Source organism: Heptranchias perlo, chromosome 11 (assembly GCF_035084215.1).
Source record: "Heptranchias perlo isolate sHepPer1 chromosome 11, sHepPer1.hap1, whole genome shotgun sequence".
Lineage (NCBI taxonomy): Eukaryota > Metazoa > Chordata > Chondrichthyes > Hexanchiformes > Hexanchidae > Heptranchias > Heptranchias perlo.
Window position 1 is genome coordinate 57,044,899 of NC_090335.1, and position 26,036 is coordinate 57,070,934.

General features: G+C 41.9%; 1 protein-coding gene across 11 annotated transcripts in view; it reads left to right on the top strand.

Annotated features, from left to right (window-relative positions):
* Positions 1 to 26,036, top strand: part of LOC137327385 (type 2 lactosamine alpha-2,3-sialyltransferase-like) — a 103,580-nt gene that overhangs the window by 40,385 nt on the left and 37,159 nt on the right. The window contains exon 1 of one of the 11 annotated variants that reach the window (XM_067993120.1): positions 11,848 to 11,870. The exons of 8 other annotated variants lie outside the window; for them this stretch is intronic. Coding sequence is in view for 1 of the 3 variants with exons in the window: in XM_067993115.1 (XP_067849216.1) it covers positions 21,723 to 21,831 (109 nt within the window). In the remaining 2 variants the exon portion in view is untranslated. Of the gene's footprint in view, positions 1 to 11,847; positions 11,871 to 21,596; positions 21,832 to 24,838; positions 24,951 to 26,036 lie in introns of those variants that run through there. 2 more of the 11 variants (XM_067993115.1, XM_067993119.1) reach the window with 2 other exon arrangements.

A 26,036-nucleotide genomic window follows, 5' to 3' on the forward strand; every position in this document is an offset into this window, starting at 1 on the left:
TACAGGGTAGGACATTTAGGACTGAGATGAGGAGAACTTTCTTCACTCATAGGGTGGTGAACCTGTGGAATTCTGTACCACAGAAGGGTGTGGAGGCCAAGTCACTGAATATATTTAAGAAGGAACTAGATAGATTTCTAGACACAAAAGGCATCAAGGGGTATGGGGAGAGAGGATCAGCCTGATCATTTTGAGTGGTGGAGCAGGTTTGAAGGGCCAAATGGACTACTCCTGCGCCTATTTTTCTATGTTTTCTTTTCTATGAAAGGGTTGTCCTATGAGGAGAGATTGAGTAAAATGGGCCTATACTCTCGAGTTTAGAATAATGAGAGGTGATCGCATTGAAACGTATAAAATTCTTAGAGGGCTTGACAGCGTAGATGCTGAAAGACTGTTTCCCCTGGCAGGAGAGTCTAGAAGTAGGGGTCATAGTCTCAAAAGGTCAGCCATTTAGGACCAAGATGAGGAAAAATTTCTTCACAAAGTTGTAAATCTTTGGCATTCTCTACCCCAGAGGGCTGTGGATGCTCAGTCGTTCAGTATATTCAAGATTGAGATCGATAGATTTTTTTTTACACTAAGGGAATCAAGGGATATGGGGATCGGGCAGGAAACTGGAGTTGAGGTTTAAGATCTTATTGAATGGCGGAGCAGGCTCGAGGGGCCGTAAGCCTACTCCTGCTCCTATTTCTTGAGTTCTTATGTTCTTAATTGGTTCAGTATGCTTTGTCTTGTGAAATTTTCGGAATGAGTACGTCCTAGTACATCCCCAAGCATGGAGTAACTTTGAGCCTTTTGTTCTTAACAAGCAAATGGTCAGAAGAACTGTTACCAACCTTCAACCTCTTGGATGTGAAGCTAGCGCTTATGTTAATTTATTTGAAGTAGGGATTTTCAGACTATTGCTACTACTGCAACACATATAGCTCCTTTAACATTCAAAAACATCCTAAGGTGCTTCACGGGGGAATAATCATATATGCAGTTGACAAAAGTGAACAGATCCCCTAAATAAAATGTGGAATATCCTGGATAATATGAACACTCTTACAAATTTGCGATGATCGTACAAAAGTCGATACAATGGGGGGAAGAAAAAAGTTTTTTCACAAAAGTGGTGGTAAATTAAATCAAAGAAATAAATCACTTTGGTCTTTGAAGCAATTCAAACTTTGCCATATAGCTGACATTCTACATAGAAGCCTATATTTACCACTTCTAGCTTCCGTTGTGGTGTAAATCAGATAGCTGTGAGCAGAAAATGAGTGAGAGTTGATTCATGTTAGGTCATGTTCTTGTTCTCACTACACACACCCCCCTGCCCCGGTATAAAATAGGGGTTTAGGGTTGCTAGGCACTGCAGAAAAGGCCCAAGTAAATTTGAAGAACCTTAGATCTATTTTTATAGGGCATGCAGATACCAGCTGAGATTTTCCTCTTTGGTGGCAATGACACTGAGTGTGGTGAGATGGGAATTCTGCCCACCCTACAGTAGTGCTGCTAATTCCAGTGCATTTCCTGGAATCCAATCTAACAAATATTTTTGGTAGTCTCCTGTCGAGGTTTCCAACTCTGCTGAGGGAGCCCATCAGTGGGAGATGGGGGGAGGGTTGGTAGTGGCATAGACTGCAGCAGATAAAAGGGTCATCCTCCTTATTTGGCTAGGCCTGCCCATTTTTGGGTGGCTATATCTGCTGCAAGTGACACTGGAAGATAAATACAAGGCCAGAAATGGGCCAAGACCTAGATGGACAGATTCCTGCCCAATTTTCTGTCTCTGCTCATAACATAGAAGTGTACAGTACCGGTAGAGACCATTGCAATCCATTTGACCAAAATGGATGTAAACCTCTATTACGAGTGGCACCCTAATTGTAGAAGGGGCTATCGGGGCTTGGAGTGTCTTGTCCATGCATACATATAAATAAGACATTACCAAAAACTATGTAGTGTACTTTTGAGAATTGGTAAACATGTGGTATTAACAGTGGAGTGAAAATGTTACAGTACCGTTCACTAATTCAGCTAATTTTACAACACTTAATTACATGCTACTCCCCACCACCCTCCCCGCACCCCCCCCCCTTTCTTCCTTTTCCATAGCTTTAGAAGCAGTAAGCACCCCCCTCTGCTTGCTAAATACAACATGGTGAATATTAGCTTTAACTTTAAGAACATAAGAAATAGGAGCAGGAGTAGGCCAATCGGCCCCTCGAGCCTACTCCGCCATTCAATAAGATCATGGCTGATCTGATCCTAACCTCAAATCTAAATTTATGTCCAATTTCCTGCCCGCTCCCCGTAACCCCTAATTCCCTTTACTTCTAGGAAACTGTCTATTTCGGTTTTAAATTTATTTAATGATGTAGCTTCCACAGCTTCCTGGGGCAGCAAATTCCACAGACCTACTACCCTCTGAGTGAAGAAGTTTCTCCTCATCTCAGTTTTGAAAGAGCACCCCCTTATTCTAAGATTATCCCCCCTAGTTCTAGTTTCACCCATCCTTGGAAACATCCTTACCACATCCACTCGATCAAGCCCCTTCACAATCTTATATGTTTCAATAAGATCGCCTCTCATTCTTCTGAACTCCAATGAGTAGAGTCCCAATCTACTCAACCTCTCCTCATATGTCCACCCCCTCATCCTCGGGATTAACCGAGTGAACCTTCTTTGTACTGCCTCGAGAGCAAGTATGTCTTTTCTTAAGTATGGACACCAAAACTGTATGCAGTATTCCAGGTGCGGTCTCACCAATACCTTATATAACTGCAGCAATACCTCCCTGTTTTTATATTCTATCCCCCTAGCAATAAAAGCCAACATTCCGTTGGCCTTCTTGATCACCTGCTGCACCTGCATACTAACCTTTTGATTTTCTTGCACTAGGACCCCAGATCCCTTTGTACTGCAGTACTTTCCAGTTTCTCGCCATTAAGATAATAACTTGCTCTCTGATTTTTCCTGCCAAAGTGCATAACCTCACATTTTCCAATATTGTATTGCATCTGCCAAATCTCCGCCCACTCACCCAGCCTGTCTATATCCCCTTGTAGGTTTTTTATGTCCTCCTCACTCTCCACTTTCCCTCCCATCTTTGTATCATCTGCAAACTTTGATATGTTACACTCGGTCCCCTCCTCCAAATCGTTAATATAGATTGTAACGAGTTGGGGACCCAGCACTGACCCCTGCGGAACACCACTGGCTACTGGTTGCCAGTCCGAGAATGAACCATTTATCCCAACTCTCTGCTTCCTGTTAGATAATCAATCCTCCACCCATGACAGAATATTACCCCCAATCCAGTGATTCTTTATCTTGAGCAATAATCTTTTATGTGGCACCTTGTCGAATGCCTTCTGGAAGTCTAAATACATTACGTCCACTGGTTCCCCTTTATCCACCCTGTACGTTATGTCCTCAAAGAACTCGAGCAAATTTGTCAGACATGACTCCCCCTTCGTAAAGCCATGCTGACTTTGTCCTATTAAATTATGTTTATCCAAATGTTCTGCTACTGTCTCCTTAATAATAGACTCCAAAATTTTACCCAATTAACTTTAATTTACCTGTTATGAGGATTGCACCTTTGGATGTGGATGTGCAGGTACTTGACAATATTGTTTGACAATAAGACCCAGGAGGCAGGTCTGATGTGAGGTAGCTGTAGTGATGACCCAGTGAGATTGAAATATTAGTAACAAATGCAATGATGAATTAATATCAAATTCCTTTGTTTGCTATTCCAACAAAGATATAAATCTATTTATCGGTAGTAGAGTGTTGAAACTAGGATATGGATTTAACTTCCAACATTTTCTTGACAAATTCAGCTATTATCCACGGAATTTCATCTTTTCTCAATCCAGGCTACTGGATGCGGTGATCATTATGGCATTTCATGGGGAAGGCAGGGATCGGTATCCTGCTCCACTAATGATGGTTTTGCCATAATAAAAGATACAAAGTTTCACCTTTACTCATCTGTGTATTTCTCACTATGTATTTGTGCAAAGAAAAGCAAATCTTATAGTTTACAAACAGATTGGCCCTGATAACGCAGAGGCAGGATCTGAGCGTTGGGGGATAGTGAGCTTAGGTCGTGGGAATGTCCAATTTCAACAGGAATACCTCATTATCATTTTACTTTCGAGTTTCACGTCTCCAATTCATGTGAGTGGGCATGATGCGCATCCGCATGATACGATTTCACTTCGACTATTCAAAGGGCCAGTGCCCGTCATGGAGGGGTTAAAATTCCTCCCATTGTTTCTGATTACCTACCCATTGTTAGCACCAAACACTCCCAGGTAAGAGCCAGAGCATTTGTTGCCAAAAATTGTCCTTCTTCCAAACTCAGAAGAGTACTAGCCACTATATCAGTGTGAAGTTTTATTTCGCACCAGTCCTCCCATGAGTCTTCTATGAGTAAAATTGCAATGTTGGTGCCAAATGAGCTGAATTATGAGTAGTTTAATGGCGTAGACCACTGTCCAGCTAGGAACTGAGCTGAGATTAACTCACGTGGGATCCTTCCAGCTGTCAGAAAGAAGATAATGTAATTGCATTTCTGTAGGCTAAATTCAAGCGCAGGTGTTCGAAATGGAAGAACAACACAACAAGCTTTTGCACTATCAGTCCGCCAAAAGGTCATACTGAGTAGTGGTGCAGAGAAGCTGTTGAGAAGCTGGATATAATTGATGGAATGTTCTGAGGGTTGGAGACATTTGTTTATTTGTGTATAATCTGGGTGAAGGGTTGATTGTAAAGAGGCTTCAGTTCAGTTTCAACCCACAGACTGAAATGCAGCCACAGAAGATAGCTCCTCCTTTTTCCATGGGAGAATGCAAATATGTAAACATCAGGTCAGGACAGGATTGGACTTGCCTTTGATGTCCTCCTCATTCAATTAGCATGTCATATCTTATTGTTTGGGCTTAGAAATGAACAATGGTTTACTTCAGTAAGGTACTGGAGTGCTGCCATGGCTCATGGAACCATAGCCCAGTGTGAGTTACGACCATCACGAGAAGAGGGAAACAAATAATAGAAGTGTCACAGATGAGTTGACCACTTAAATGCTCCCAAAAATAATTAATTTACAGACTTTAATTTGGGTTTAATCACACTGCAGGTCACAAAAAAGGAACTTCAAGTTATACTGGTACTGGATTTCTACTGTGTGGCATCATAGTTCTTCATTCATACACTTTGCCAATAATTTTTCCAAATTAAATAATTTAAAATGACTGGAGCGCTGCTAACTGCTTCATCTTCAAAGACAGATGTCCACTTTTTCCTGCATTGTTTGATGTTAGAAATAGTCCAACTTCCAACCAGTTTCCTCTGTTTTCCAGCTCAGTGGGCCTGCCCTTGCTTGGTTCCACTCTTGCCTATTCAGTCGTAGCCAGAGCATCTCAAATAATGACTTCTCTTCCACCTCTACACTCTTGTCTCCAGAATCCTAAGGATCTATCCTTCATTTTCTCCTTTTTCTTCAACTACATGTTGACCCTTGGCAACATCATCTGCAGACATGGGGTCAACTTCCACGAGTATGCTGATGACACCCAGCTCTATTCTCCTCTACCTCTTTCCATCTCTTCACTGCCTGTGTGCTGTCTGGCTGCTTGTCCAACATACAGATGAGTTGCAATTACCTCCAGTTAAATATTGGGAAAATTAAAGCCATTGTCTTCTCCCGCTACAAACTCCATACCCTTGCCACCAATTACTTCCTCCTCCATGGCCATTATCTCCACCTGAACCAGACTGATTGCAACTTCAGCATCCTATCGCCTACTACCAGTTCTATAACATTGCTTGCTTCTGCCCATGCCTTAGCTCAATGGCTGGTGAAATCTACATTTATGCTTTTGTCACCTCCAGACTCGACTATTCCAATGCTCTCATGGCCGGCCTCCCATCCTCCGTAAACTTTAGCTCATCCAAAACTCTGCTGCCTGTATCCTATTCTGCACCAAATCCTGCTCACCCATCAGACCTGTCCTTTCTGACCTACTTGGACTCCTGGTGCCCCAGCACATCAAATTTAAAATTGTCATCCTTGTGTTTAAAACTTTGTTCCTCCTTCTCTGGTTTACTGCATTTTCCCACCCCTCCCTTCACCCCATCATCAGTTGCTGTACCATCAACCGCCTAGGCCCCAAACTCTGGAATTTCTCCCCCAAACCTCTCCACCTCCCCCTATTACCAAGCTTTTGGACACCTCTCTTAATATCTCCTTCCTTGGCTTGGCATCGTTTTTTTGATTGCGACTCTGTGAAGCACCTTGGGATATTTTTCTGTGTTTAAAAACGCTGTATAAATGCAAGTTTTTAAGTCAAAAGAAAAGACTGATTTTGACATATGTCAAAATGATTTAAAACAAATTTAAAATGTGAAATTTCATTAACTTTTCCTTTTGAATTCTTGACTAATAATGATAGCCCTCAGGATTTGTTCTGGTATTGGTGATTTTTTTGTTTTTGTGATGTCAGTATCTGGAAGGATAGACAGTGCAGCACATTGTAAGCTTTGTGGTGTTTTCGCAAGTGTATAAAAAGTTATTTCACAAGGCTACACTTCCTATGCGGTTGTCAGTATGTGACGAGTTAGGATTTTAACACTATAACTCTGATTATGTGACCCATGTGTCACCAGTGAGGTTGCACACCAGCAGCCAAGCCTTACAAAACCACTCTGGTAATATCACTATTATAGTTACTGCTGAGAAATAATAGTGACAAATGGGTAATAAATATAGTTGAACGAATAGGGCAATGAATGATGACCCAGGTTGTTGGAGAACACAAAATTTTTGTGCCCAAACCAGACAGGAGGTAGGTCAGAGGATAGGATCAAATCTTGAGTTCTGAGAATTTGATGAAAACATTAATTATTCATACTTGCATATCATGAGACACAGCTTTGGAAAAAAAGAAGTTGCATTTATATAATGCTTTTCACGACTTCAGGACATCCCAAGGCACTTTACAGCCAGCAAAGTACTTTTGAAGTGTAATCACTGTTGTAATGTAGGTTAATCCGGCAATCAATTTATGCATAGCAAGGTCTTGCAAACAGCAATGTGATAATGACCAGATAATCTGTTTTAGTGATGTTGGTTGAGGGATAGATATTGGCCGGGACATCAGGAGAACTCCCTTTCTCTTCTTTGAATAGTGCCAAGGAATCTTTTAGGTCCACCGGAGAGGGCAGACGGGGCCTTGGTTTAACTTCTCATCTGAAAGATGGCCCCTCAGACAATGCAGCACTCCCTCTGTACTGCACAGCTGTACTGTACTGGTGTCAGGCTAGATTACATGATCAAGCTATCACTGAGCACTTTCACCTCTATAATGGAAGTGGTGAACATTGATATTGCGTTCAAGGCTATTAAGAGAGGAAAAGGAGGTTAAAGTTGGGTCAGTAGTCTGAGAGAATGGATGGGTTGAGAGTGGGCTTTTTGAGGAGGAGAATGCTCACTGGGAGAACTTTCTGCTCTTTTTCAAATCATGCCATTGGATCCTTCAACATCTGCCTGAACCATTGGAACAGGCAGATGGCTTCCATGGTTAACCTCTCATTCCAAGGACAGCTTGTTCAGAATGCTGCACTCCAATATAGTCTCAAAATATTGCTTCCTTCTGTTTAGGTGGTTTTACACTTTGGTGGGGTTTGTTTTGTTTAGTGCACCATTCTCCTCTTACATTTAACAGCACTATCAGTCTCCATGGTGTGCAGACTCTGCTGTGTAATATGTAATATGCAGTCCTGTAATGCAACAATACCTTATGTCGTGGATTGGTTGATACCATCTCAACCAGTGGAAGGTGCCACTAAGTAGCCAATAGCCTTGCTGGTTGCAGCCAATACAATACACTGCAGAGTACAGGGAGCTTGCTGCAAATTCTGTCATCAGTACTTGTTTTCTGATCTTCATGCATTCCTGTTTGGTTAAAACGCATAGCTTCTTTTCCTCCTAGGTTGCTTGTATTCCTGTTGGTGTACGTACTTTTGCAATTGTTTCATCGGTGTTTTCAGTTGGTGCTTTTGTGCGTATGTACTTTACAGTGGTTATTAAAGTCAACTCAACTTGGACTAAATATAGCCAGAAATTAATGCTTGAATGTGTCATTAAAAACTGCATGGGAGCATTGTTTTGTTTCTGTTGTTTATGCCATTTCCTCTCCCCAGTATAAGTTTAGATGGCTCATAATGACAATTACTCGTGTCCAGCATTATTGCTGAGGATTTCCATTAAATGAAAACTCCAAAATTGCTCAAGTATCCTATCAGTGTATTCTCCCAAAAAATGTTTTAACTATTACTATTAAATGCACATGGTCATTAATTATCTAAGGAAAATTTAGCCCTGACATAGCAGTTCAGCAGATGAAAGGTGGGAGCGTCACACACTGCCTGCAGCAGCAATTCACTATGTAAAGCCTATTGGCTGGATTTTCCTCCTCCTCCTGTGTGAAATAGGTTGGAGGTAGGACTTCTGCCAGCTGGCCGGATCCTGATAAGTACCCAACCCATTTTCCTTGGTCTAGTTAACTGGTTAGACCGCACCTGGAGTACTATGAGCAGTTCTGGGCACTGCACCTTCAGAAGGACATATTGGCCTTGGAGGGAGTGCAGCGTAGGTTTACTAGAATGATACCCTGACTTCAAGGGTTAAGTTACGAGGAGAGATTACACAAATTGGGGTTATATTCTCTAGAGTTTCAAAGGTTAAGGGGTGATCTGATCAAAGTTTATAAGATATCAAGGGGAACAGATAGGGTGGATAGAGAGAAACTATTTCCACTGGTTGGGGATTTTAGGAGTAGGGGGCACAGTCTAAAGATTAGAGCCAGACCTTTCAGGAGCGAGATTAGAAACCATTTCTACACACAAAGGGTGGTAGAAGTTTGGAACTCTCTTCCACAAACGGCAATTGATACTAGCTCAATTGCTAAATTTAAATCTGAAGTAGATAGCTTTTTGGCAATCAAAGGTATTAAGGGATATGGGCCAAAGGTGGGTATATGGAGTTAGATTAAAGATCAGCCATGATCTTATCAAATGGCAGAGCAGGCACGAGGGTCTGAATGGCCTACTCCTGTTCCTATGTTCCCTATGATATGCAGGGTCTGGTGCACATGTTTGTGGGTGGATGTACTGCTATGCAGTAGATAGTGGAATATCTAGGCCATTCACTTTATAGTGCGCCTTTTCATGGTCACAATTATTGGGGTCACAGTGTTGCCTTCTCTGGTCAAAAAACTGACAGTGGAGCATAGAACAAGGCCTCCTATATAGCAAAGTGCGGTAAGGTCACCTGATCCGCACAAAGTTCTTGAAAGGGTCCGTATCCCAAAGTGATGCCCGCTCCCCCTCCACTCCAGATGATGGCAAGATCCAATTTGTATGTGAAAGTTGACAAAATAAATATTTTAACGCTTTTTTACTTGATAGTTATTGTTTGTTTAAATGTGTGGAAAGTTACTACTGTAGCATTTAATAGGCCAGAAATTTAGAGAGGGTAAAAATATATTATTCATTCTTTATGGTAAGTTTTTTTTTCCCTCCTTTTTGCCAATTTTTTTCTCTTCTCAAACTTTATTCAAAACTTCTGCAGAATGCGACCAAGGGGCCTGAGCAGGATCTGATTGGTCAAGCACCGATTACAAAATGGGCACTGCAAAGCAGGCCTATTGCTTTCAGCTGGCAACCTTATTGTTAAAGGTGCATTGTTAGGGTGCCCATCTCACTGAGCTATTTTGGCCTTACTGGAGAAAGGATATTTGGGAAACCTCTTGAGCCTTCCGCTATTTAAAGCTGCACTGCATCTTTCATCTGTGACTGTTTTCTAGCTGAAGCATTAGTGACTTTATTTATATGCATTTATGGGTGTCCTTATAGGCATACCTACTTTTTGCTGATTCTGCTGGAGGACGATCTGAGGAAGTTTGCCAGATAGGTATGATTGCACTTTAGATGCTCTGTTTGAACACATCTCTATGCAACGATTTGTATGTAAGGGCCCTGGCTGTCATATGTGGACCTGTCCGAATACACCTGCCTGTGCAGACTAAAGCCTTGATTTTTAACTCCTGGTGGAAGTTGTGCGGGTGTGGGCCAAGGTGGATGGGAAACTTCCGGGTCTTGTTTTCCTGGACCCTGTCAGTCTGCTGCCCGAATTCGGCAGGAAGCTCTAGCAGGCGGGAGCAGGATATCAGGGCAGCAGTAGGCCACTGCCATGGACCAGGAGGAATTTTTCCCAGCAGTCAGGTAAGTAGTTTGGAGTGGGGGGGTGGGTTGGGAGGGCATCGTGGTTGGGGGGGGGGTTGAAGGAAGCCTGGGTCAGGGGAGGCCCTAGGTTTCCTTGTGGGGGCCTGTTCCTGCTCTTCCCAGCCCATCAGGAAACAAAACATAATTAAAAATAATTTGCCTTTCTGGGCCTCTTCTGGTCTCAGATTCACTTGCCGCCAGGCATCACCGCGCAGGCCTTGGGTTAAAATTGTAGTCGGGCCCTGTGATGTCATTGGAACCCGATCTGCATATTCCGGCAGGGTGTTCCTTTCACCTGCTCAAAAAAGTGGGACGGCAGCAGGATCGGAGAGAGGAGGTCATTCCGGCCATTTTAACTGGCTAAATAAATAGGCAGTTAGTTTCAAAGAAAAGGTTAAAAAGTTACTGGCTACCTGTGAGCATATGGATTCAAGGGCTGTTCTTCTATTTGGTAAGTTTCATGGAAAAATGGAAATAAGTATAAAACACTAGGATCTTTTGCATTTAATTAGAGTTAACCTTAGAAGACACTGCAATGTATGCCATTAAAGTTATACGCAAGAGATGTACTAATAAGAAACCAGTTACACCAACTGTGCAACCAGGATACCTCCAAAAGAATACGCATTCACTGACCCAAAATGTACAGAGTAGATTGAAATTTACATAGCAAAAGATTTAGCAGGATGACCGATAAGGAGAGGGGACTAAAAATTCAGAACTAGAAAAACCGCCCCAGAGCTACCAAAGTCCACTTGTTCCAGGCTAATCTGAAGTTTAATGTAAAGTGCATTATTGTAACAAACTGGAAGTAAATAAGTAACTTTCTACACTCAAAAGCTAAAAGAGCTTAAAATAACTGGCCTCTCCTCCATACACCTGCACTGAATTGAATTTTACAAAAGTCTCTAACAGGGAATATTGGGCAAGAATATTGGGACAGATGTGTTACAATTTCTGTTTTCTCCCAACCCTCTTAACTCATTCACAGCAAAAAAAAGTCTCTTCTGTATTGAAACTTGCAACCTTATGTGTGATTTGAGTCGGATATTGTGCCACAATACTAACATTTAGCCTCTTGTATGGTATTTTGCATCCAACACTACGTGGACTGCCTATTATGTTCTCTTGTCCACTTTGAAAGGCAGTAAATGGCAGATCCTATTGTTCAGACTAAAGCTAATAGTCAAATTTACATAAAATAACTACGAAACAAAATGGCAGCAAAAACTTGCAGTAAAATATTTAACTTATTAATACTTAAACTGTTCCAAAAATAATAAAAGGGACAATATCTTTGTAAGTTCCTTCCAAATGTTTTTAACTAAGCCTTTGATGAAAACATTAAGTAAATTACAGATAATAGGATTGATAATATGATAGTAGGCGCCCAAAATGATGTGCCTTGGGTGCTAGCTTCTTGCAATATCGGCCATAGAGAATTGAGCCTACTACACTCCCCCAGTGGCCATAGTATGCCAAAAGTACTTTGAGTACATAGAGCCTGCACACAGACAGTGTGCAAAGTTCATTTATAGCCTACAATTTTTTTTCCAATGAGGGGCCCTCCGCATAATATGATTGAGGTGAGATGCTCTGTGCTTATATAAACGGGCTCTGCTGGGGAGGTGTGTTCCCTTCAGTGGGAATAGCTAAATTGCTATTATTACTGCATCTTTTAACAGCTGCTTGTTTCTGCACTGTTTTAGTCTTGTTGGACAAATGACGTTATTGAACCTTGTTGGGAGGGTGACTTAAAGCCTTATGACACTGTGGGTGGGTTAGAAGCTGTAATACTGCTCTGCACTACATTTCCCTCCCTCCCTGTTGCTGGGAGGGAGGGAAATGTAGTGCTGTTGTATCCTTCAAAAGGCTCTAACAAGTTAACAGCAGAAAGCACAAGTCCAAGATATCTGAAGGAGCAGCAGTAGAAAGGGTTCTCAGATGTATCCACGGCAGGTTTTGCTGGCTATGGGACAGCTGCTTCCCCGAGACAAGTCACCTCAGGCCTCTATGGCTTCAAGGAACCTTCCCAACTACCCACCTCTCAACCTCATCTCACTCGGGAAACAACCTATAGAGGTACAGCCGCCACCACTTACACCGTCCCCAGTTATATGGTCAGCCGCCTATATCGGACAAATGGTGCTGACTATTTGCCATTGCCATAGGCTTCAATTACAAATGCGCAGCTTAAACCATATTAAGCGCACTGACTATTTTGGGCAGTTGAAGTAGCTGTTCGAACCTTGTTAAAGTGCATTTACCTGTCATTAAGTCTCCTAACCCCGTGCCCCTCCCCATGGCCTCCAGAACTCCTGCCACTGCCTGCGAGCCATTCTTGCAGGAGCAGGACACTTTCTGGCTTAAAGTTACCATGACAGTCTGACCACTTCTTAAACAGATTCGGAGCTTTAAAGTTTTGAGAGCCATTGGTAAATAATATTTTGGGAGAAGTTGTTACTGTTGAAACAGCTGATGCCAAGTTTCTTCAGCACAGTCACTGCTGTTCTGGTTGTGGTTCTATATAGGGCTATCTCTGTGGGTCTGGTGCTTGTTGAAGCAGATGCATGAATTTTGTTCTATTTTAAGAATTAACCATGTGAAGAGAAGTACATTTATAATTAACAATTGACTTTTTACTCATTTTATTTGAGAATTTTGCCTGGTTGTGTTTCTATGTCTGAACAACCCTTGAAAAGGCATCTTTCTTTCGTAAGATTAAGTCATGAAGTAAAGCAGAATGCTCCTTTAAAAGAGCTAGTGTGTGTCAATGAAGTTCCCATCCTCCGACCCCGCGCTTGCATGCTGAACCATTTTTTTGGATCGAGGGGTATTTAGTATGCAGAACGGGCGCTTGGCAAAATTTCTGTAACCAAGGAGCAGCTTGCCACTGTTGAAGGGGGAAATTGTGGGTGCTACTTCATTAGAAGAGGTGGAAAAAGATTTGAAGTGGCAGAAGAGCCCAGAAGAACAATTCAGCTGAGGCTTCTGTAGGCCTCGTCCAAGAACGAGTCCTACAAATGTATGTCTTTGGGGCCAAATTGGAGAGAGAGGAGGTCACTAAGAGTTCCTCTCCCTCCATCCTGACACTTCGGGGCCTCTTACTCTGTATGTGTTATAGAGGGTACAACACAGATGCTGCCTGGTATGAGGAAATACAAATACAAAAAGATTTGAAAAATCTGGGTTTTTTTGTTAAAATAATGCAGATTACAGGGCGATATGATAGAAATGTTTAAAATTCTGAAAGATGGGACAGGGTGGATAAGAGTAGACTGTTTCCAGTAGTTGTGGGGTCAAGAGGAAAGGGCCATTGATACAAGATTTAGAACGGAGCGCAAGAGAAACTTCTTTACACAGAATTGTGAGGCTGTAGCATTCACTTCCATAGAATCATAGAAAGGTTACAGCATGGAAGGAGGCCATTCAGCCCATTGAGTCCGCACCTGCTCTATGCAAGAGCAATCCAGCTGGTCCTGCTCCCCTGCCCTATCCCCATAGCCCTGCAATTTTTTTTCTTTTTAACTACTTATCCAGTTCTCTTTTGAAGGCCATAATTGAATCTGCCTCCACCACCTCCTCGGGCATTGGTGATTGATGCAGAAGCTACGTGCGTTTTCAAAATTAAATTGGATAGGTGGATGAAGGAAAAGGGATTGAAGGGACATGGGTACAGGGTGGGTAAATATGATTAGAATTATTTGCTTGCATGGAGGTAAATGCTGACATGGGCTGGTTAGACCAAATGGCCTGTTTCTGTGTTTTAATTCCATGTATTTCTATGTTTCACCTTCCTATGAAATAAAACATTTTATGATTCAAATTTCACCTCATCTAGTGTTAACTTGGTCCACTTTCGGAGAGAAAGAAGTGCATGTGCAAAAGACATGGATATTTAATCCAGTTTGCAAGAAGGGTGATATTGTTACATCCCTGGTTTATGCTATTGTACTAGTGTGAGTCAGCTTTCATAAAAGTAAGACGCTCAGACTGCTTTTTTTTTTATTCGTTCACGGGATGTGGGCGTCGCTGGCAAGGCCGGCATTTATTGCCCATCCCTAATTGCCCTCGAGAAGGTGGTGGTGAGCCGCCTTCTTGAACCGCTGCAGTCCGTGTGGTGACTGTTCTCCCACAGTGCTGTTAGGAAGGGAGTTCCAGGATTTTGACCCAGCGACAATGAAGGAACGGCGATATATTTCCAAGTCGGGATGGTGTGCGAGTCAAGCCACTGGAGCCAGGAAGCTAACTATGGCAGAAGTAAATTCATAATGGGGATATATGTAAGCAAGAGAGGATGAGTGCTTAAAAAAAAAAATGGGCCTGCAACAGCCACCTTTAAGTGAGTATGTGAATATGCTTCTGTAAGGAATCTTTGTGCTGGCTTAGTGCTTGTGGTTGACTCGTAATCTGTTTAATGGGCAGTACTGTAGTATTGCAACATTGCACAGTGAAACAGAAGAAATTAAGTATGCTTATACATTTACAAAGATCAGCAATTGGCAGAGTTCTCTACATTCTCCTTCTGTGATGATTTACCAAATTTACAGTGAGGAGCAATAAAGAAGCTTTGCAAGAAACCTATTAAGATGTTGTCAGATGTTCGCTCACTTACCTTGGCAACCATGTGTAGGCTACATTTCTTCCTTACCTGCTCCCAGATTTGGGCCACAGGTGAGGTTGCATTGACTTGCTCTGTCACTGTCATCCATATTGCTTGGGCTGCAATTTTTAGTGCAGAGTAGCCTTCTCCTCAAAGTAGAGGCATCCTTCATTACAGGACCTCCAAAGCATAATCACTCAATGGAGTCATTCTGCCCCCAATCATATTTCAGCGTAAAAACATTGACACAACTTAAGGAGCATTCAGCACAGTTGGGGCAAGAAATCCTACTGCTTGAAATCTACACATTCCCAATATGTTATGCACTATGTTCTGGGAGTGCTGGCAAATTATGTTAGTTATCCATGCATTATTGGATGAATAATGATCACTAGCATAGTGAATAGGGGCATGGCTATGGATGTTGCCTATATGGAAAGCATTTGATAAGATTCTGCACAAGAGATTATTAGCAAAAATGAAAGCACACAGAATTGCAGGTAACCTTGTGACATGGATTGGTAATTGGCTGGGTGGTAGGAGACAGAGAGTAGGGATAAAGGGAACGTATTCTGATTGTGATAAGTGGAGTTCCCCAGAGATCTGTTCAGAGGCCTCAGCTTGTCGTCATATATATAAATGACTTGGATGAAGGAGTAGAGAGTTGTATATCCAAGTTTGCAGATGATACTTAAGTTGGAAAAAACACAATAAGTTGTGTAGATGGGAACAGGAAGTTACAAAGGGACATAGACTGAGTGGGCAAAACTATGGCGGATAGAGTTCAATGTGGGGAAGTGTGAGGTCATCCACTTTAGATCCGAGAAAGACAAATCAGAATATTTTCTTAATGGTGAGAGAGGAGGAGCAAACAGATTTGGGATATCTGTGAACAGATCACTAAAAGCTAGCGCACAGGTACAAAAAGTAATCAAAAAGGCTAATGGAATATTGGTATTTATCTCAAGGAGTTTCAAATACAAAAGTAAGGAAGTGATGCTTTAGTTGTACAGACCATTGGTCAGACCCCATCTTGAGTGCTGCATTTAGTTTTGTGCACCGAACCTCAGGAAAGATCTTTTGCCCTTGGAGGGATTATAGTGCAGATTCACCAAAATGATACCAGGGCTTAACGGGTTAAATTAAGGCCATAGTACAGGGTGCATAAACCTGATTTGTATTCCTTTTGAGGTTGGAAGGTTGATCGGTGATCTAATCATGGGTTTAAAATGATAAAGGGATTTGATCGGGTAGATACAGAGAAACTATTTCCTCTGGTGGGGGAATTGAGAATGAGGCCATAATCTTAAAATTAGAGCTAGGCCATTTAATGGTTAAATCAGGAAGCAGTTTTTCACCACAAAGGGTAATGAAATCTCAGACTCTCTCTTCCCAAAGGGCTGTGAATGCTGGGTCAATTGTAATTTTAAGGCTGAGATTGATAGATTTTTGATAAATAAAGGTATCAAGGGATATGGAGCAAAGGTGGGTAAATAGAGTTGAGGTACAGATCAACCAAGATCTAATAGTTGTAAACAATTTTACAACACCAAGTTATAGTCCAACAATTTTATTTTTAAAATCAAGATCTAATAGAATGGTGGAACAGGCTAGAGATGCTGAATGATTTAATCTTGTTCGTATTTTCTTATGACTGCACTCTGCACTCTGAGAAAGGAGCAGACTCGTATCTGAACCAAAAGGGCTTTCTGGAGGATCCAGAAGGCAGAACTATAACATCAGTTTTGTTAATTTTTGTTCCAAAAAAAAGTGAGTACTAAGTAAAGTTAAAAGTATGTTTCATGTTGATTGCTCTCTCTTAGCTTTTTATAGGTCAAAAAGGCATAACCAAAAAGAAAACAAAGATCCTATTAATAATAAACAGCAAAATAAATACCCTCTGCAGTACAATTATGCACAGAAAGAAAGCTTTGACCAAGAATCCCAATAACGTTAAGGAAGAGTTGTTGCTGGATCTACCTAAAACTATCTGACCTAGTAATGAAATATAAATGATCAAAACTAAATTTAAAAGGCTTCTCTTGAGCTTTATACTGACCAGCTCACTGGGAAATAGTGATCGAAACTAAAATAATCGTGAATCACTACAGTTACATTAAGATAATTCGTAGGCCAATTAATCAAGCCCAGACCCTGGTAATTTGACAGGTAGCCTAGAATAGTCTGCCAATAATACAGCTATTAAATATGATTGGCTAGTTCGGAGGTAAAGAAATGATAACTGGCCGAAGGACTCCTATCTCGGAGTTTTCTGAAACTTCATTATTGTGCATTGGTAGACATTCTTGGAACAAATATACACTAGGGCAGAGTATCGACATGAATGTTTCTTCTACTGCATTGGGACGGGAGAAACAGAATTGGTAATAAACCTTTTTGGATCATAGTTGCTGTTCTGGGCTATCGAACAAGGTAAGTGTATTGCCGAAATGCATGCAGATGCAGGTCACTTAACAATTCACTGTAATGGATTCTGCCCTTCCTTAAAATTGACTTAAACTGTTCAATTTTTAATGGAAACCTTAATAGCACAGCATCCCCATAATACAGTGAGCTTGCCAGAAGAGATTTGCCTGTGGTACATTGAAGGACTATGTTTGGAGAAGGCAAATGGGAAAATATGGCTCATACTGATGGACTTAAGACCTTGGAGTAAAGGTGTGGTGTGCTCTGACTGTAAATTGAGTCAGTCAGAGCAAATATCGGCTAAAAGGCATCACAGCTATCTTTTCAGAACTTTCTGCAAATCCAAATATTTGCACTTTGTTTTTGAACTAGTTGCCTTGGCTGTTAACCCACAGCATTAAAGGTTCCCTTTATGCTCAAGAACAAATTCAAGCTTCTCATGTACAGCAATGGAGTGTGTATTTTCTCTCAGAATTGGCCTTCAGTTGTCTCTAAGTGTCCAATTGTAGCAGGGTCTACCCACCGGATGTGGAGGAGATTGATTGAATCTATTTCTTACTATAAGAACTGGGAATGTTGAAAAGAGCAGAAGAAAAAAAATTAAGTTTCAAACACTGGTATTTCCTTCTAGCTGGGTGACAGAAACCAAATCGTACCATTCACAGACAGTGATATCATCGAAAATCTGATATTTCCTAATTGAAAAATGTCTCGTTAAAATGTGAGAAAGTTTTGGTTCATTTAAGTGCTCGCTAGTTGATCTTTCACATGCAGTCAGAGGCTATGCTTTTTTGGAAGGGAGTGGATATGCTGTAGCATTGCTCACAGTAAGTGAGATGACATATGGTGTGCGTGAGGGGGTTATTTGGTTTGTAAGGATTTGGAAGCATTGTATGAGTACGCCAGTGGGTTGAGGAAGTGGGAGGTGTATGGGGTAGGGAGTAGTTGAGAGGGAAAGTATTGGGAATTTGTGAGGGTAATTGTTACTTGGGGCAGTTTAGTGAAGTGGGAAGGAGGCAGGAGTAGTTTAGCGGGTGCAGGAAGTAATAGGGCGGTGAGTATTTGAAGGGATTGAGGTAGTAAGGAGTTAGAGTGGGTGTGGGGAGTCATTAGAATTTGGATTGGTGAGTGGGGGAAGTGGGAATAATTTGTATTTGGGGGTTGGTATGGGTATGTTGGGAAGTTGAGTATTGTGGGTGTTGGGCATTCCGTAGGTGGTTAGTTGGCGGTAATGAAGAGTGGGGAGGCAGGTAGTGAATAATCGTCAGTAGTAGGAGGGTAGCATAGATTGCAGCTTAGGCGGAGGTCGGGAATAAAGTGAAGGAATGAAAGGAGGTATAAAATAGAGGTGGCAGGTTTATAACTCTGCATTCATAATTTGAAAAGAAGTTTCCCAAAAAGTCACCATCATTTTCCACCATTTTGACCACTATCCCACCCAATTTGGGTGGGGGGAAAATAGCGAGGAAAGTCCACCCCCAAGTCTCTGATTTTTTTTATTTGTTCATGGGATGTGGGCGTCGCTGGCGAGGCCGGCATTTATTGCCCATCCTTAATTGCCCTTGAGAAGGTGGTGGTGAGCTGCCTTCTTGAACCGCTGCAGTCTGTGTGGCGAAGGTTCTCCCACAGTGCTGTTAGGAAGGGAGTTCCAGGATTTTGACCCAGCGACGATGAAGGAACGGCTATATATTTCCAAGTCGGGATGGTGTGTGACTTGGAGGAGAACATACAGGTGGTGGTGTTCCCACGTGCCTGCTGCCCTTGTCCTTCTAGGTGGTAGAGGTTGTGGATTTGGGAGGTGCTGTCGAAGAAGCCTTGGCGAGTTGCTGCTATGCATCCTGTAGATGGTACACACTGCAGCCGCTGAGTGCCGGTGGTGAAGGGAGTGAATATTTAGGGTGGTGCATGGGGTGCCAATCGGGCGGGCTGCTTTGTCCTGAATGGTGTCGAGCTTTTTGAGTGTTGTTGGAGCTGCACTCATCCAGGCAAGTGGAGAGTATTCCATCACACTCCTGACTTGTGCTTTGTAGATGATGGAAAGGCTTTGGGGAGTCAGGAGGTGAGTCATTTGCTGCAGAATACCCAGCCTCTGACCTGCTCTTGTAGCCACAGTATTTATGTGGCTGGTCCAGTTAAGTTTCTGGTCAATGGTGACCCCCAGGATGTTGATGGTGGGGGATTTGGCGATGGTAATGCCATGAAATGTCAAGAGGAGGTGGTTAGACTCTCTGTTGTTGGAGATGGTCATTGCCTGGCACTTGTCTGGCGCAAATGTTACTTGCCACTTATCAGCCCAAGCCTGGATGTGGTCCAGGTCTTGCTGCATGTGGGCTCGGACTGCTTCGTTATTTGAGGGGTTGCGATTGCAACTGAACACTGTGCAATCATCAGTGAATATCCCCATTTCTGACCTTATGGTGGAGGGATGGTCATTGATGAAGCAGCTGACGATGGTTGGGCCTAGGACACTGCCCTGAGGAACTCCTGCAGCAAGATGATTGGCCTCCAACAACCACTACCATCTTCCATTGTGCTAGGTATGATTCCAGCCACTGGAGAGTTTTCCCCCTGATTCCCATTGACTTCAATTTTACTCGGGCTCCTTGGTGCCACACTTGGTCAAATGCTGCCTTGATGTCAAGGGTAGTCACTCTCACTTCATCTTCACATAAGAACAACAGAAGCGAGGGAGAGTTGGCCACCATCAGGTCCTTTCTCTCCTTTAGTGGTTTTGGTCTGTTCCTGCCATTGCTTCATTCAGTGCCATCTTCCGTTCTTACTCAGTCAGCAGTACTGCAGTAGGAAAACAGTTTTGGGAGTGATTAGGGCTCAAGCGGGGTGTCGACGAGAGGGGAACTAAGGAATGGGATATGGGTTGGGGGAAAGGGAGATGGGAATGGGGGTCAGGGATGAGGGTGTTGGACCAGGGAAAGAGGGAGATTGGGAAAGGGGGTCATGGAGAGTGGGAAGACTGGGTATGGGGGCTTAGGGAGAGGGAGACATTTTATGAAAGATTCTTACAGCCTGCATAAAGTGGAGACTTCCATCCCTTCAGTCTAGTCTGAATTTTACCGCAGGTCAGAGGTGAAAGAAAAGTGTATGTGTGCCACCTATCCTCTAGGTATTTTTTTTCTTTGTTTTAAATAGATTTAAATTTCATCTCCAACATGTAGCATAATGATATGCTGAGCTGTAGTGAACATCGTGGAAATAGAAAGTAATTGTATTCAATTTAACTCAGTGAAAATTTAATTTTAAAACCGGAAAAATCAAACCAATTGTTTTGAAGTAGGTGAATATTATTGATTTCAATGAAGAAGATGCTGAATAGAGCTTTTAATAGATTACCGGTTCCAAAGTAGGGAATTGGGGCCGATAGCTATTAATCTACTCCCTAAATGTGTGTTGCGCGAATGTGCTGCCAAATCTTGTAACGCATCACTATCCAATTCTCTTCAAGACATCAGGGGATGAATTTCCTTGGGACTTCTGCTCTGCCGGTGGAAGTTCGATGAAAACTCTGTTCATGTGGGTAAATGCGGTTTCCGCTGAGCTTCCACCAAAGTTATGGGAGCAGAGCAGCAGAAGCCCTGAGGAAAGTCCTGGCAAGAGATGTTTAGTTTGAATTTTCCGAATGGATTTTTGTATATCTATCACGAATAGTGACACATTTTGCCCAATCCTAACATAAGAATTTTTTCAAATAGTATTGAAGAGCCAGTTATCAGATTTTCGTGTCCCAAATTTAACAGCAATGAATACAAAAGTATAAACAAAAAAAAACCAGATGGGCATTCCAAAGACAACATAAATGCATTTCTTTCTGTCTTTTATATTTTGTTGCAGCAATGAGACTTTAGTCCTCAGAAGGTTGAAGAAATTTTACATCACTTTGATTTTGTCCTCATTCTATTCAATCTGAAAGTTTGTGGGAATTTCCCAGCAGACTTGAAAATCAGTTGATAATTTTTAAGAATTTTAAAAGTTTAGGGTTCCATGGTTATGTTAAATGCATGATGGGATATCAAAGCTGGAATTCAAATTCAAAAATGCTGCTCCTAGAGAAACTATCCAATAACATCAATTAATAAGAAACATTGTTGGTTAAAAAAGCAGATTGTTCAATCAATATCTGGACCTCAAAAAAACTGAAGCTATGGTGAATTTTATTATGGTGCATAATTCCTCCATAGGTAGCGATGGGATCATTGCTGCAATAGCAAGCAAGTACTCCTCCAAACCACTAGAGGGCACACACTTTCTGTACTGAAAAAAGAATGACCTCCAACCTTTTCCATCAAGGACCCACTACAAACAGCCAGATGGAGTCCAAATTGTATGCTTAAAATATATACTTTTTAAACAAAAAATTAACAAAAGAACAGCAGCCTTATTATTGTGACTGATAATGGAGCTGGACCCATTGGTTGGAAAACTCTCAACTAAAACTTGTGAACTCCCTACTGCCTCTAATGTGGTGCTAGGCCTCCAGGGACATAAGGTTGCAAGATTTCACTGTAAGTATTTTCTGGTGTTTTACAACATATATCCTTTCTCTCCCCATAGTGAGGGAGTTTGCTGCCGCTCCCCGCCCCCCTCCAGGTAGTTTCCCAGCCTTTGTCCCCTCTCCCCACTCTTCCTATCCTCAGCACCTCTTCCTCCCCCATCCACCTCCTCTTCCCCTTTCTCCTCCTGCCCTCTTTACTTCTCTCATTTCCATTTATGTCTAGTTATCCCCTTTCTCTGCTTGACCTGAAAAATGCACTTGGTCTTAACATCCTGTGTGCAACGTCACAGGAGGTTGGCCAGTTAAAAATGTTTTTTCATTCAGCGCCAACACTGCTCTGAAGCCAGGAGAGCAAAGATTGAGTTAATTGATCCTGCTTAATTTTTGAGCACCATGGAACACTAAAAATGAGCATTAGATGATTAATAGGTACGATAAATCTAATACAAGGAACAGCCATTTATCAATTAAAAAGTAAAATTATCAAATCGAAGCAAATTTTACTTCTAGAACTGGCAGATACTGGGATAATGCTCACGAGTGCTTCTTTGTGAGTCTATGTAGAACTATATTTTTCTTTAATAACAGTTGGCTTCTCTCTTCGCCCTTCATTGGACATAATGTATTATTTAAGATAATGCATTTCCTATTGTGAGGGTCACACTGTTTAGTGGTGGCAATGTACGTGAGAATTAGCTGATGTAGGGGTAGTACTTCTGGCGAAGTTAAATCTAATCTCATGTTTGTGAAAGGATAATGAAGCTGTGTTTATTGATACACATTATGCACTGACACTGTGTGACCGATTATCTTGGCAGTATGAGTTTCCCTTCAAGATTGGCCAATATTAGAACCAGCATGTTTAAAGGGTCAGTTCCAGGAGATTCATACACCGTGCACTGGATGAAGTATTGAAATTTTAAGGGTAAGCTTTATGCCAGCAACCAGACTCTCTAGCCTTTGTGTTGCTCAGGGCCAGAGCAAGAGTGAGTTGCATTTGACTCTGTAAAAGACTTGAAGGGTGAAATTCGACTTGGACGGGGACGCAAAACAGGTGGTATCGCATCTTCAATGGAACCAAATATCAGGTGGGGTATATAACGGGCGGCAGATGCAATACCACCCGTTTTGTGTCCATGCCCATGTCAAATTTTACCACCCTAGTAATAGAAAGGGAAGTGGATTATGCGTCGGAGTTACAGTTCCTCCTGTTGGAATAGATTCCAGACGACAGACCAGTAAAAGGAAATTAGCCTTTCTCTTGTATTTTGTGGGGGAAATTAAACTTGCATTGCTTTATTTTACCATTTGTTGGATTACAATATCAGCAGCATCATGGCTAACTTCCTCTACATTCCCTAAAAATATTCTTCATTCCTTTTTCCTCCTCTTTACCCCTGTGTGTTTTTCTCCTCTCCTGCACTTATTTTCTCTCTCTTCTTTCTCTCGCCCCCCCCCACCCCGTATGTTTTATTCTACAATTTAGATGACTGTAGTGTTGATCTAAAAAGTTGTACAGCAGCATTCAACTAAGTGACATGACTGTTCTTGTTGTTTATTTTTAACTACTTCTCACCTGATTTGGTTTGACTGTCTCTCTTTTCCCCGAGCAGCTAAGTTCTGTAGGCTTGGGGTCAATGCAGTGAATTTTCCTTTTTTATTCTCTAAACATACTTTTTGTTTCATTAATTTCTGCATGTTTCTCTCTTCATTTTTCTGTCTTTTATTATTTATGTGTGTCTGTATTCTGCATCTTTTGACATTCATTCCACAAGCACCTTGAGTCTTAGGCCGCGATTTTAACTTGAAACGCAAGTGCGGCGTTGGGCAGGTTGAGTCCTGCGGCTGTTCTAACCCCTGGGTCTCATTACAATATGCCAGAACTGATTCCCGGCTGATCCCAACGGGAACGACGTGGAGGTCGGTGGGCGTGAGCAGGAAATTGCGCGGCAACAAGCTGCTGCCAGGGAACCACGGAAACTGTCACCGGCAGTCATGTAAATGTGGAAGGGAGGTGTCAGCAGGCAATTGCGGTCCGGGGTGGGGAGAATGCCTGGTCCACAAGGAAATCGTAACAATTTAGAGTAACCTACCTTCTTGGTCTTGTTCTGTGCCTGCTCCTGTGTGACACCAGGGTTTCCTGGCGAGGCTGTCAATCACATGTTACAATCTCGTCTGGCTTTGAATGACATTATCAGACTCTGACTTCTGCATTTCAATGAGACCCTTGCCTGGCTGCCAAAATGTGCCTATAAAAATGGTATGTGACGGAAAATGGGCAAGGTACCAGTGAGTAGGACTTCACCTAGGACTTGTTTGAGAGCAGGTGCAAGTGACTGATATAACTGAGTTCATTATCATCGATATAAAAAAACTGGCAAGCTCGGAAAGGTTTTTCCCTACTTGCTGGTTTCCTGTTAAAATTTGAAATTCAGATTCAGAGGATCTGAATGTCTGAACTCTGAAATAGCTGTGGTCTAAATTTAGCTCCTCTGTAATGTGCACACTAACAAAAATTTAAATTTGTGTTTGTGTTGTTATCATGAGTAATGTATTGGGCCTAGACTAGGTGGCAGATGTTCTCTCCTCCCAACAGAAATATGGTTGCTTAGGTCGATAGTTAATGAACTGTAGGAATGATTTAATCTGGGTGTTTCCAATGATGATGCTTGGGTGGTTTCTGTTGATTTAACACAAAATAATAAAACTCTGTGAGTTGAGTTTGACCTTGTACCAGACTTGTCAGGGAAAGGGAGGGGATTATGCTGCGGAGCTATAGCTTTCCATACAAGAATGGACCTTGCTCAGGGAGCCTTTGACTAATAAGTTACTTCAAGACTCAAATTGGAAACAAACCACGTCTCCCTTACAGAGAAATTCAATCGAATAAATAACCCGTAGTCATCATAATTCACTCTGACTCTGGCTTCAGGCTAGATGAAGAATGTAATACTTAAACAGGAGGGAAAGTTATGGGGAATAATTTTTGTTGAAAGTACCTCACCTTTTTTGTAAAAGAAAATAATTGGGTGACCGTTAACTTACTTTGCTGTTTTAAGATATTGACAGCAACCCATTTATTTTTGAAGACTATAATCTTTGGAGCAGGAGTAGATTAAGTTACGTCTTGTAAGTAAAAATATATCCACCAATGTGCCTTTTACTTATATTTTTCTTGTCCTTAAATAAAAGCCGTGAGGCTGTTGGTGCCAAAGTATAATAGCTTTAATAAGAAGTTATACCAAGTAACAAAGATGTTTAAAATACAAGTGTACAATTAAGTATGCTGGTTAGATTGATACAACCTGGCCGATTGTTCACGAAACAACAGACCCCAGAGTGCGCCACCGAAAAGTCTGATCTATGGACAGTCCAGCCGTGTCCTGAGAACGTTCTGGCTTGTTACCGAAAAACACTTCACTTATATGTTTTAAAGACAAACAACTCTATGTCTGAGCTTCCCATCAATCATCTCCTCTGTCTCAAAAGGGAGGCTATCAATCTTACTCCCATACTCCCAACATTAATTCCCACAGCCCTTATCTTAACTCCCTTTTGCATTCCTCCAGTGATACCATTATTAAGATGGCCCAGGTGCTAGTTAACCAAAAGGGCTTTCTATCTCCAAGGTCGTGAGAAGCTTGTTTTGATAGACAGCAAGCCCTTTCTTCACTGACTTAACATGTATTTTCCTTTAACGTAAGATTTATAATAATGTAGCTTAGGTTTATAATAATTTCTGAAGGTTGTTTAGTGCTTTTCTTACATGTTTGTATCCTCAGGATCTCCCAATTCAGTGTTGTCAAACCAAAGGATACTCTCTCCTCTACTTCAAAACCCCAATACTGTCTCCAGTGCTGTAAAACCTTAGAATCCCACTACGTTGCTGCCGAACTCCAGGACCCCAATCCCAGGTCTGCAAACCCCATGACCACCCTCTCAGTGCAACCAAAGACCATGACCCCTCTTGCACCCCACCATGCTGCTGGGTGCATCTTATTTACCATCTTGCTGTGTATCCTGCACTTTAAATAAAGGTAACAGATAAGAATTGAGCGCATAGATAAAGGAACATAATAATTAATCCCACTGATTCAAAGTTTTCTTGGAAAAATACGAAGAGTTGCATAATTCAATCCCCAAAAGACAGACAAAAATCACAGAATACCAAAATCACAGATTAAAAGATAAGACCATCAGACTTTGTTACAGAAA